This window comes from Stigmatopora nigra, chromosome 11, assembly GCF_051989575.1.
Source record: "Stigmatopora nigra isolate UIUO_SnigA chromosome 11, RoL_Snig_1.1, whole genome shotgun sequence".
In the NCBI taxonomy this organism is placed as follows: Eukaryota; Metazoa; Chordata; class Actinopteri; order Syngnathiformes; family Syngnathidae; genus Stigmatopora; species Stigmatopora nigra.
Window position 1 is genome coordinate 9,734,676 of NC_135518.1, and position 13,407 is coordinate 9,748,082.

The following is a 13,407-nucleotide window of genomic DNA, read 5'->3' on the forward strand; positions in this document are numbered from 1 at the left end:
AGTCTCTCGTTTCTAGCCAAATCATTGAAAAGTATGCATTTGGGGAGCCCTATTTATGTGCACTCATGTTTTTCCCAATATTATCTGGGAGTTTAATGACCTGTTTGCGAGTGGTGGACATGTAGTGATGTAAAAAGGGGTGTTTTCTGTATTTTTTGAGTTTCCATTTGCTCAGGTCAGTCTTCCTTTAACTACTTTTGACCGGTTTAGGGGAGTGGTGAAATAGCAAAGAAAACAGGTGAGTCTGCTAATGTGGAAGATGTTGGTCAAATGAATGATGGCTTTAAATGATGACACAATCATATGATATGAAATAATGCTTATGATATGTAACCAAAAGGTGTTGTATATGGGCGATGGATTGGCAAAACATATCTTGATTGTAACTGATGTTAAAAAAATAGTCGGTATCGGGATATCCCTCGATACTTGCTTTCCAACCAATCAACTCTTTCTCAACCACTGTGTGTTTGAAGTAAGCCTCCACTAAAGTTGTTGTGATTTTCCGCAAAGAAGGTTCACATATGCGATGCAGGTATATAGTCTTATCTCAAAGAACAAGGCAGCATAGAAAGTGGTTGCACATGGCCAGCACACACCAGTGGCGACTATTACATACCAAAGCACGCAGGGTGTGTCTTGACATTCAGCTGAGTTCAGAGCATTGTTTAGGCTCAGAGTTGGCTATCAGCAGATAGTGTAGGTTGGATAAATGCTACCACACGACAGCTGCATGGTGTATAGGGAGTTCATTTATGTCAGCTCCAGACTTTCATTTCATGGGAATATGGAAATATTTAATTGGAGTTTGGTAAGTCACTGCACAATGATTTTATGATGGAATACCTTTGTATTATTCATTTGGTGCTTTTAGCTTCACTCATTTTGGTCACATGAATTTTGAGAAAATGGAGCTTTAACATTTTCAAGGATAGTCTTTAAGCAAGTGCAGTTTGCTATGGTGTCTCACTTTAGAGTTTTTATTCAACATCAGAGATTGATTATTCTACAAATGTCGCAGTGGAACTACATGTCTAATTGTGCAGCCTTTGGGACATTCCAATTTAAAAGTTCTACTTTAATGTTACAGAACTGGAAAGGTCAGAAAGCTACGTGTATTCTATTAAAGCGGCCACCTGCAGTTAAGTAAGCGGACCCCCCTCGCCAAACTAGTTTATCGCTGGGAAATTACAGCAGGAAGATAACTAATTCTAATTTTTATGCACGATGAGGTAGTATATAAAAGCTAAGGATGTTGAATTTTAACAGCCCAGCTGTAAAAGATTTTTTTCTACCATGTTATAAGCAAGTAATTGTTTTTTTAAAATTTGTGGATACATTTTAAGATCATAAAATCTATTTCTGGGCATTTCCAAAAAAATATAGGGATCAGGATGATGCTCAATGGAACATAATGCACCATAGTAATAGAAAACAGTTGTGGGTGGATTGCACACCCACGTTGGCCTGCTGTTTGTTTAGGCGAACCAGTGTATAATTTCCTCCTAAATTTTTGTTAAAAAAAAAGAAGGGAAAAGTCAGGCCAGGACAAAACACACAAACACTCTTTTCGAGAAGATGCTCAAGTATTCCAACAATTCAATTTTGCTTGGTACTTCCACACAATGGCAGGTTTTCACAACTGTTAATTTGTGAAACAAGCTTAGTGTCGCCACCATGAATTGTTGACTCTCCAATTGCAAAAACATTGTAAAGTCTTTAAACACTTGCAGGATGAGTCCTTAAAAGAGTGAAACTGATTTTGGAGTCTTATTCAACTTTTACAATGCTTGTCACACAGGCTTTGTAAAAGATATTAAAAGATGGAATAGACAATGTCTTTTTGACCCCTTTTTCATGTGGAGGGCTTATTATGTATCTCCCTTTTTATTCCTGGCCACAACCATGTATGATTACAGCTTGTGCGTGGGGTTTGAATGCATTCGTTTCCCTGTGTTTCACTCTGGTCAAGTTTCCGATTGTTGTTGGAACATGTCTGACCTGCAGTAAAGTTGTCGTCTCACATAGCTGTGTCTTTGAGATGGGATCGAGTTTCATTTGAATGCATGCAAGTATGTGTGAATGTGCTTTTTAATTTTAGGTATGAGTCTCTCAATGCGTTTATGTCCGTTTATATCGGTGTCTGCGGGTTTTGGAACACATAGGTGGATTTGTAAGAAGGGGGTCAACTGTCTTCGTACACTCTCAGCTGTGCTCTCGCATTGCTGTCTCCGTCAATCAACTAAGGTCCCTACAATCAATGCACTCTCCCAAAGCACACTATGTGAAAGCTTGCAAGGGGATTAACACCTGTTTCTGGATGGGAAAGTACAAGTAATTCTTTATTTTTAAACAATGTGCATATTCAAATCCGAAATTCTCATGCAACTCCCTTTTATTCCCACCACCTTGGTATTTTCTATTTATGCATAGTCTACAGTCTATTATAAAGGTCTGAAAAAGTGATCATTTTGAATCCTTCAACACAAGTGGTTCAGTAACAGTTTTGTATGCACTTCATGCATCAATTTCATTCTGTAGATAGTTGATCTATCATTGATTACATTCGTTCCTTTTGTGTCTCTGAGAGTCTCCACGGAAACAGAACAGTATATTTTTGACAGATAGATTTTTATGTTTCCATGAGATGGTAGTGGCAATTATACGCAAAAAAAGGGAAATTAATGGAAAGTGTTGCCAACAATTCCAATTTGATCACCTGTATGATACAGTGCTTTTGCATTGTGCATATATTTTTCTGACCGATTTCATAATTCTCCCTATTGAAGGACGTTTTTTTATTATATTTTGGTGCACTTAATGCAATTATAAATCAAAAACCATTGTTAATTCTAAGAACAAGTTATAATCAGCCTTAATTCTATATCTAGCATTCTGGAGTTGATGTTGTACATTTATAACAGAGTAGATGAATGGGATGTAATTTCTTTTGGCCTGTCATAGGGGGATAATTTAGATAATCTGTTCAAGTCATGTCATTTAGAGTTATTTGTTGATATTAATTGGCTGCATGGTGACTTTTTTTTAGATTCAATTATCTGTGCTGCTCATGACAGGCTGAAGCATCAAGTTTCATTTTATCCAAATCCAACTTGACTTCTTATGGTGTTACGTGTCACAGGCCTATTTTTAAGAGACATTATTTTTGCAGCATGGGAGAGTGCAATTATCCTTTCAGAGCGCTCATCACCTGGTACCTTTTTAAACTCAAACGAAGAGGCAGGATGCTCTGTCGCGTCAAGGTTTCGTTAAAGAGGCCCCCCACTTTTGTGCCAGTGAAACTCCAGCTGCTAATGAGAACCGGCTGGATTGTATTCTCAGCAGGTAGAGGGCCAAGACAGCTCTTAGAAGCTAAAGTATTCCCGCTTGCCTCACCCTTCATCCTCCACCGTTCTTCATTCATCAGTCACTTCACTGCTAGCCTGCTATTTCACACCTGCTCGTAAACGCTATGAAATTGTAATCTTGCCCCCCTGTAATTACCAGGAAAAACAAAACAAATTCATTGGTTTTTCTATTGCTTAAGTTTTCTAAACTGTAAAAATCCACTTCAATTATACATATGTTTTGCAACCAGTCTAGGCATTACGTATTCTTTCAGGCTGTATCGTGTTGACGAGCCAACATAAAGGAGAATAGATTGCATCCTTAGCCACTAAATTTACTTTTGATTCGGTTTTTATGACCAAATATTTGCATTTTATTCTGGCTAAGCAGAAAATGAGGGCTTCAAAGATGCTGAATGCGCCTGGTGTCCTCTAGGAGATGCTCACATTCGGGTCAGTTAATAACTTGGATTCATTAAGACGAGATGAGTTAATTAGAACCTTTAGAGGCAATCATGCCGGGCTGATGTTTCATTAAAATTGGTGGACGACTAAGCATGGACCGTTTCCTGGAAAATGCCGCTAACCTATCTGTAAATCCAGGTTCCTTTATGGTACTGTATAATGTTAATGTCGTCATTGCACTGAACAGAATCCACAATGAGACTCAAGACTTACTCTGTCCTTGTTGAAAGTTCAACATTGCAATATCGCTTTCATTATTGCCGTAGGTGGTCACTTTTATTACACTCGTATATTAATCTGATATATTTACATGGCTTAGGTCCTCTACATTTTTGTTTACGGACCAATAATAGTGGAAATGGCAATGCTCTGGAGAGATACTTTTATAGAAAATGGAGTTTGGTCTATCTCTCTAGTGATGAAAAGCCTGGCAATGCAAAAACCTTATTTTGAAATATATGAATAAACATGTAAGTATTAGTATTAATATTGAGCAATTCTTAAAAAATAGAAGCAGTAAATATCCATTTAAATGTCACTCATGGTTGAAGTTGACTGTCAAACCTATCATAGAAAAAGTAGTCAATGTTATGCATTTAGAACAAGGAAAAGTTTTCCTTAAGAAATTGTGTTTTGCTAAATACCTGCAAAAACACTAAAGTCACTCAATAGTTACTCAATATTCAACTATGGAGATAAAAGCAAATGCCAAAACCATACAAATATTTCAAAAGGCACAATAATTGCCTTCCGTTGAGTTGAAATTCCACGAGCCGTTCATTTTGAGAAGCTGACAAATTATTCAATATAATCATGTTGGCAACTAGAGGAGCTTTTTGTTGAAGTGTATTTGCATGCCAGTGTTGCATGTGCGAATCGAAACTTAAATTACTTTTTAATTCATGGGGTTTTCTGTGAATACTCCTCCACTGGACAGGCTTGCCTTTAATCAAATTCATTGCCAGCGGCAAGTCAGTGAAGAAAAAGAGGTTAAAAGAAGAACGAGCAAATGAAGGCAAAAGGAGGGGAAAGTTGATGATGGGGAGCAGTGTAATCAGCTTGTGTACTTTGGACGTCTCCCCTCATCTGTTCTTTTGTCCGATCTGTCTTTTACAGTCTATATTTGAGTACTATTCCATTGATGGATATAATAGCATATTTAAATTGGCTTTCTGCCTGATTGTTTAAGGAAACACTACGGAATATATACTAAATATTCCAAGATCTACAAAAGACATCTGCTTAATGACACCTTATGGACATGTTTGCACTCAACTTTAAACAGTGACCACAGGGATGTTGTGAGTCATGAAGCAAAAAATATCAGACAAAAGCAAGATGGAAGAGTTGCAGTGTTGTTTCTATGTCAATGTTGCCACTGGCTTTTTCGGACTAATGGTAACTTTAGTTCTGCAATGGACTTTTCGGTTAGGGTATGTGGATGATTTCAGTCTTTTGAGTCTTCTCTGCTTACATTATTTGACGAGAACAATCACTGAGTAATGATCTAGACTACACGTCAATAATCTATTACCAGCCTTCCATACCCACTGAGTGTAACATGGACGACTCAGCTGCTGCTGTCAGGAAGCTGTGACGAGGCAGTTGAGTAAATAAAAGGAAGGGATCTTTATTAAAGTGTCAGCCCTATTTTACCGCAACAGTATAGAATTGTTATAAATTACTTCTATAATTACTACGGGCACTGATGTCCCAAGATTTAAAAATGTTGAAGTAGTGAACAGATCGCCATTAGTACTTTCACATTAGCCACCAACAAAGACAAACATTTAATTATTATTAATATTTTAAGATACACCAAATAATGCTATATATTTATCGTAATAAAAGATATTTTTCTATATCCCTCATCTCAGGTCCACATTGCATAACTGCATATTTAGACCAAAAGGCATGTAGTTCATTAGCCAGTATAAATAGGCTACCCTGGACTATATTATGGAAGTTTGAGACACCACTGGAGAAATTTGTTGGCTAAAACATCAAGTATTATAACTTTGGAAAAATTCTGATTTAAATAAGGGTTTAAAAAACACACGCATACACCTATGGACAAAAAGTTTGCAGTGCTGAATACAACCTATGTCCACTAATTCATATTCCGAGGTTATATACTATGTGAGCGTGGTAAACAAGGTAAAAAAAAATCCCTAGAACGCAAACACACAGCCAAACCCCATTGCTCATCTTCAATCTGTGGTTGGGCAGCACCTGATCAGCAGCCGGATGGTGCGAAGAAGAGCATTTGGCAGCGGCACTCGTGGAGCGTGGTACGCAGAGTGTCCCGGTGACAGTCCCGCAAATGTTTAGCCTCTCTCTCTCTCTTTCTCTTTCTCACCCGTTGTCCTCTAGAGCGACAAGTGGAGAAACAGCCAAGCTCCTCCTCCTCCTCCCCTGCCACCCAGGAACTGATGACAAGGCTGGGCTTTTTACTGGGAGAAAGCATCCCGGGATCGGCTCGCATACCCATGGACGACAAGAATGAAAAGAAGGTATTTGACCCCCCTCGCCTCTTCCTTGATCTAGCTGCAGCTGCCTTTACTGCTGCAGCAATGGGATGGATGGATAGATAAATAGAGAGATAAGGAAGGAAAGATGGAAAGCACGCAAGAGAGGATGACAGAGGACCGGAGAAGTCTTATGGCAATGCTGTCAGAGTATTTTATGTTGTTATTGCCGGTTGATTCCTTTTAACTCTTCATCGTATTATCTTTGGATGGGAACGTAAGTGCCTCTTCAGGACTTTTATCCGCTCCGACAAACAAATATTTGAGAGCATTTTGCAGCAAATAGCTTTTTTTTCCTCCCCAGTAGTAGCTTTCCTGTGTCTTGTGTGTGAGAGTGTGTTAGAAACTTGAGTGTTGTCCCAGGGGCTCTTGAGTATGCAACAACACTGTCTGAGCCCCCCGGTCCAGAAATAGAGTAATGTCGGTGGTCATGAGCTTCAGTTTGTTTGACTTTGCTAATTAAGAGTTGTGTGAGGAGCATGATACTCCTAGCTGGTGTCTTAATCAATGGTACATGCAGTGTTTGGAGAAGGAAAGTGTTTGACACAAGTTGCGTATCAACTTCATGCATATTGGTTATTAAAGGTTATGTATATATTTTTAGGCAAAAACCAACGAATTGACTGTGAACTTGGTTTCTAATCTGAGTTTTAAAAAATACATTGTCAGAAAACTTTAACAGGCAATGGTACAGATTCACGTTTAATATATACAGTATCTAAAATATCCGCTTGTAATTCAAAGCAAAAAAACTGACCGCTCATAGTTTAAAAATTATCACAAGTCAAGCTGCTTGTCCGCGACCAGTCTTGCCCAGAGTTAGCTGACCTCAGCTCACCCAACTATAATGAGGACAACTGCTATAGAAAATGAATGCATGGATGTAGTGTGTTGTACAGTTTTTGTGTGGGATCGACGCTCTGTTTGAGCTTACAATGTTTTGTGTGGATTTAGAATACTTGTCAAAGACTCTGGTTGAATTGAATAACACACATAGATTCAAATTATTATGGTTGCCACACAGCTGCTGCATGGTTGTCACACATGCTCAGTCGACTGGGCAATGTGCCATTTGTATCACAAAGCAGATATTTTTAAAAACATATGTGGAATTTGCTGTGTTTTGATTCACTCTGGCACAAAAATTGACATCGTTTGCCAAGTGTTTGTCTTCTTCTTACGTGATCACAATCAGAAATGAACTTTATTATTCACCGTTATTATCATTCGACACTCATCATGTACTCAATTTAGCTGGGAAATTGGGTTTTGACTGCCAGTGCGTATTAGTTAAGGTTTAGCAGCTTTGGAATGATTCGCCAAAACTTTGATTAGTTTTATATTATTGTATCCCACATAGGGAACTCAGAGATGCTTTTGGAAAGGTGCAGAAGCTTTTTTAAATTTAAAATTAAAGCTTCATTTCGCTAAGTTTAGTCGTTGTTATGTTGAACAAGATGTTTTTTTTTTTTTTAACTTTTAATAAAGATCATAGATTCGTTCTCAAAGGTGTCCCAGAAGTCGGGTATTATACCACAAGACTGACATATGATATAAACTCATGCTCAGCTACAACAATACTGATGTATTTTTAATGTAATAGATTTATATTCATAGTCTGTAAGCGCGTCTGTATTGTTTTTAAGCAGATACTGTCAGGTCCATAAATATTGGAATCCAGATACACTTTTCTTCCTTTTCTCTTTAAACACGATAGAATTGAAATCACATGAATAAGATGTGTTCTAACCATACACTCCCAGCTTTATTTTGACAATATATCTACCCAGATTCTAAAAGGAAATTTATTTGCACCCGATTATAGCCTGAAGTGTAGAACACACAGAGTTCACCAGACAATAGATTCCATCCCTGGTGATACTCATTCAGGTCTCCACTGCAACTATATTCAAATTCTCCATTTTTTTGTTTTATATTCAGTTTTTTTCCTTCTTCAGCAGGTGATATGCATGCCCAATCTGATTCTTGTCAGGTCCTTTCTTTAAAGTAAAATGTTACCCTAGACACTCTAGAATTCTTTTAGCTGCTTTTCTTGACAAAATATACCATCAATAAAGACGAGGGAAAAAAAATACAAGGCCGACATCATATTGAAATTCCATTCCACACCATTCATGTTGTTTCAATGTAAGATGAGATTCCTGTAGTTTCTTCAAGTACATTGTGTTGGTAATAAAAAGGCAAAATTATTAGACTTGAGCCCAATTTCTATGTAGTGTTATGATTTAAAATTGCGCCATGATTACTATTGCATATTTAGCAAAGCAGGGAGAAATAAGCGTTGACCTGTTCATATTCTACTGCAGCAAATCATATGCTGCATCCTCCACTGCTGCATAGAGCCGCATATATTCAGTCATTGAGTGTTAGTGGTTGGTTAGCACTGTCTTAAAGCTGTGCGCTAAGATTTCTTTTCTTCGATTTTTATATTTATGCTGCCATTGCTGTCTATCTCACACCTCTACTCACCTTGCCACTCTATAGACACATTTGGGTGATGTCTCGATTACATGAACATCACCTCGTTCCACATAAATTTGACAGTTTCATTGGGCATGAAGGGATGCGTCAGTGGCGATACTGTAAATTTGTACTCGTAAAAATCCTCCAATACTTGGTTCATCCACTGTAAGTGATTCTGCTGACAAGATCTTAGCATAACTCTCAACTTTCTCTCCACTCTAGTGTTCTGTGACAAACCAGGGTGTCAGCCCTTGCTCCACACTGACCAGTAGCACAGCATCTCCTTGCACAGATAGTCCATGTTCCACACTCAACAGCACCACGAGTCGACCCCCACTCAGCCGTGCGAGCCCCTGCGGGACCATCACCAGCCCGAGCTCCACACTCGAGAGTAAGGATAGTGGAATCATAGGTAAGACAAAGTCCTTTCTTTGTATTATTTTCTGAAAATCTACCAATATTGAGACTTTTACACACACGACACACTAGAAAATGTTTTATTAGTTTTTAATTAAATGTGTCTTGGCCCGAAGCAACAACAAAACAACAAAAAAACTTAGTTGTCAGTGAGTCTTGGTTAAAGTTTGAATATGCAACAGGGGAGTTTGTAGTTGTTTATATTGTGGTGTTTATTAAGAAAATATATACATATAATGTTGACCTTCATGTTGCTGAGCAATGAGGAGCGATTTTGGCTGACTTAAGTCAGATGCTTTTGGCAAACCTTTTGGCTTACTTCTCCAAAGAGACAGTGTCTCTCCTGAGTGTTTTCTATTGCTAGAATAAACATGAATGAATGTTTACAGCTGGCAGTAAAACAGCACCGTCATTTAAATAAATACATTTGCTATCTCCCTATCGAGCGCTTTACGAGCTCATTACAACTTCCTTTACTAAGGGGAAACCATGTACTGAGTTTATCAACCTGCTAATTGATCAGACAAGATGCTGGAAAACAAACATTAAATTGGAAACATTTCACTTCTCTTTTTCTGCATTCCACAGAGATATTATTGGTCTTCATCATTAACAAAATTTATATACGCTCACTTTCGATCTGATAGTGCTTTTCAAACGACATGGTGACTATTTAGAAAATTAATAATTGTCACCATGTGACTGGTTTGCCTATCACCTAACCATTATTACCTACTTACAATTAAATATCGCCTCTTCCAAACTCAGCTAAATGGACAAAAGGGACGATGCTCTGACGGCGTAAGCCAATTCAGCCTTAAGCCTTTCGATATATCACAACAGTTTGGTTTTTCAATAGTGCAGAGTCCACAGTCTTCAAAGAGCACAATTAGCATGAGTCTGTCATCCTGTCTCCCCTGAGCAATTCATAGCAGGCTGATAAATAATTTATGCAGGCTACCCTGTAGTACACACCGTTGCAACTGGCCAGGAGGAGAGATGCTGTCGGGTAACAGTGTGACTTGTTTTTTTGTTGTTGGGTTTTTTTTGTTCTTTTTTTAAACTAGAGAGAGGATTTTTCTGACATTTCCAAACCAGATCCTATCCATCTCTTCCATCTCTATAACAAGAGTGGAACATGGGAAAACAACACAAAGCTAGGTTGTTACCAGTAGTCAGATTCTTGATTCTTACGATTACCGGTTCTTACCCTTTTGATGTTTCCCCCCAGACTCTGAATTTCAAAAGCACATTAATCCGACTTTGCAATGTTAAACCTCCTTGGCGGAATTACCGAGGCTTTGAAATATAGTTTTGGGTTATTCCTTAATGGGACAACAGCATTTGTAAATTTAGAATTGATCGTAACCATCACGACAAGGTGAAACTATTTATGTAGTTTTGTGTGTGGTCACCCTTTTGACCCTGGTGCTATGGGACTACGGTTTGGATTGTGTAGAAGTCTGGCCTTAGAAGATTAAAGGATTTCTTCTCATGACCTGTCTGAACTGAACAATCCAACACAAGCTATGGGAAATTGTGCTACATCCACTGTGACCTCTGCTACAGAGCGAGTCTTCCAGGCTCAGGCTTTGATGCGAGATGAATGCCGTAAAATTTTAATTTTATGCCATTTACTTTTTGTTGTAGTCATGGGATCCCACTACTGATAATGCCAAAATCAATTTTAGTCCTGAACATTTGACTATTTTAATGTGAAACCAATAAATATAACATTCTTATCCTACCTCTGCCTGATCCCAGCCACCATCACCAGTTCCTCTGAAAATGATGACCGCAGTGGTTCCAGCTTGGAGTGGAGCAAAGACGGCAGCCTAAGAGGCAACAGTCGACATGGCTTGGTGCAGACCATGCGTGCTGACACCTGCTCTCCTGTGGCAGAAGAGGACTCTGTCGTGGCTTCCGCTACATCGGCCGACAACGCATCCAGGACAGACCATCAGCTGCAGCAACATGGGAATGTGTCACTGACGGTGGCAGCCGGAGCCCAGCAGCCATCATGCCACATGTCTGAGGGACCAAATCAATACTCACAACAGACATCTTCTCTTCTCATGATGCCCAGGCCCAACTCTGTGGCAGGTAATCTATATTTACTCTTCCCAAATGGTTTAGCTCTCATTCTTAAAGTATTCCTGAAAATGCTCAAGTTTAGTTAGACTTCACACTCTTTGGGTTATTAAGAATTTTTTTTATTAGAAAGGTTGTTATTGTTAACAAAAAACACTAAATTCACAGCTATAATTGATTTTTTTTGTTAACTGATGTAACTAAAAAATATACCCTTTTGCAGGAACACAAGCAAAATTTAATGCAGGTTCATTGAAGAATGGAATAATCCAAACTCTGCTCGGTTTAAACAATATGCAGTATATTAGACCCAGTAGCCTAATAACCTTGCTCATGTTGGTACTGAAGCAAAACCGTCCTTGTCTCGTGGGGGCTTTCAAGTGTAACTGTGATATGATGAAACGGAAGTGTGTGTTAACCTCCTATGTAAGCAAATGCGGCAGCAAAGAATCAACAGATGTAAAATCACTGGGGAGGTTGTGGTACAGTCTCTCGTTGTGGTATAAGCATTATGCATCTGTTGTATGTTGTTCCTTGACTGACTGAGAGCCACTTTGCGACTGATCTGTTCTGCATTCCTGCCTCGGAACGTCCCTTTTATGGCCCAGTGCTCCATATTCACACAGCTGTGACAGTTCATAGTCCTCGCAACTCCCCTTGCGTCGCTTTCCCGTCACCAGTGGCCTCTAACGGCACGTCCCCTTGTTTTTGTTGTTTGTGTGTTTGACCTTGGGTTTTTGTTTGTTATTTTAACATTTTTAAAAAAAGCCCTAACTCATGGATGGATGTTATGGAGCCTGTCGAGATCAAGTCATCACGGGTGGTCATGGTTTAGATTAGCATCAGAGGGGCAAGTCTAACATTTTGCCACCTTAGGAGATGTTATTGTTCTTGGCCAAATATGCAATACTTGGATAATTCTGTAAGTTACCGAATGCTGGAGCTGCCGCAGGGTAGTCTACAGGGCTACGTCAAATAACCCATTGGTCATCTTAATCCAAACTAGGAACTGAGTGCACATGCTGAGTGTGACAGCACACAGCCTGAGGCACCAGTGAAAAGTTAAAATTTAAAAAAAATAACACGCACCAAGAGTTTTTTGGGGGTAGGAGGGTGCTGGTCCAATATATCTTTTGAAGCCTTACCTACATTGCATTTATATAAGGATGTCCTTGACTCTTTCTTTTGTGATCCCCAGAGTCCTGAACCTTTTTACATGTCTTCTTGACATAAGTAAGAATGGCACAGGCACATTTAAACTTATAAAGCAGACAGACCTAAAAACATCTGACAATTCACATGTGTGGGATTGTGTGTTTCTTTTGTGTGTGTGCTGAGCTTAGTTTATGGGCTGATGTCATAGTTATGCAGTACTGCCCTCTAGGGTACCTTCACAATTCACACCTCGATATTTTACGCCGTGCGACAAAGCCCCGTGGGGAGAAAATCAAGGACATGGGAAGGCTGCTTCATTTATGCACAAAGTTCTGTAGGTGCTATGTCGTTTCATTTCAGAGAAATTGCTGTTAGCTGCCATTGATGGCAATGACCATTTAATCCTTTTTAACTCTTTCTTTTCCCTTCAGTGGCAGCCTGTGGCTCCTCAGCCACATGTGGCTTTGTTGTCCATGTGGAGCATGATGAAACACTTTAATTTAAACTCTTTAAGTGCCAGCACCTATGGTCTTGGGTCTCAATCCTCGTATCGCACCTCCTTGCCTGGCAGCTCTTCGCATTCTCTTGATTAGATTACGGGTCTGAGGACAAACCAGCCCGACTTCAATAAATATTGGTTTTGTAGTTACACTATATGCTGCCTTTGTAGAACAGGCCCACAACAAAGTCCAAAGTGCCTTCTGAGCAATTTTGCATGAGCTATTTATCCTGAATTCACTGCTAAAGCTTTTAGGAAGAGGCTGTAATGTGTGGAATCTACAAACACCAAAGCTGGCATGGAGAAGGCTTATAATAATAGATCATTTGCATTATTCATTAGTAACATATGGGGTATTTTGTTTATAGCTGGACAGACAGGTGTGTTCCATTTTCATTAAATGGTGAGCTCCAGTCTGTAC

At 39.1% G+C, this 13,407-nt stretch overlaps 1 protein-coding gene across 3 annotated transcripts in view; it reads left to right on the plus strand.

The window, feature by feature from the left end:
* tanc1b (tetratricopeptide repeat, ankyrin repeat and coiled-coil containing 1b) overlaps nt 1-13,407 on the plus strand; it is a 61,219-nt gene that overhangs the window by 24,816 nt on the left and 22,996 nt on the right. For 2 of the 3 annotated variants that reach the window (XM_077727957.1, XM_077727958.1), the window contains exons 5-7: nt 6,186-6,325; nt 9,047-9,236; nt 11,006-11,344. In XM_077727957.1, coding sequence (XP_077584083.1) covers nt 6,186-6,325; nt 9,047-9,236; nt 11,006-11,344 — 669 coding nt within the window. The remainder of the gene's footprint in view (nt 1-6,185; nt 6,326-9,046; nt 9,237-11,005; nt 11,345-13,407) is intronic. The other variant, XM_077727959.1, reaches the window with a different exon arrangement.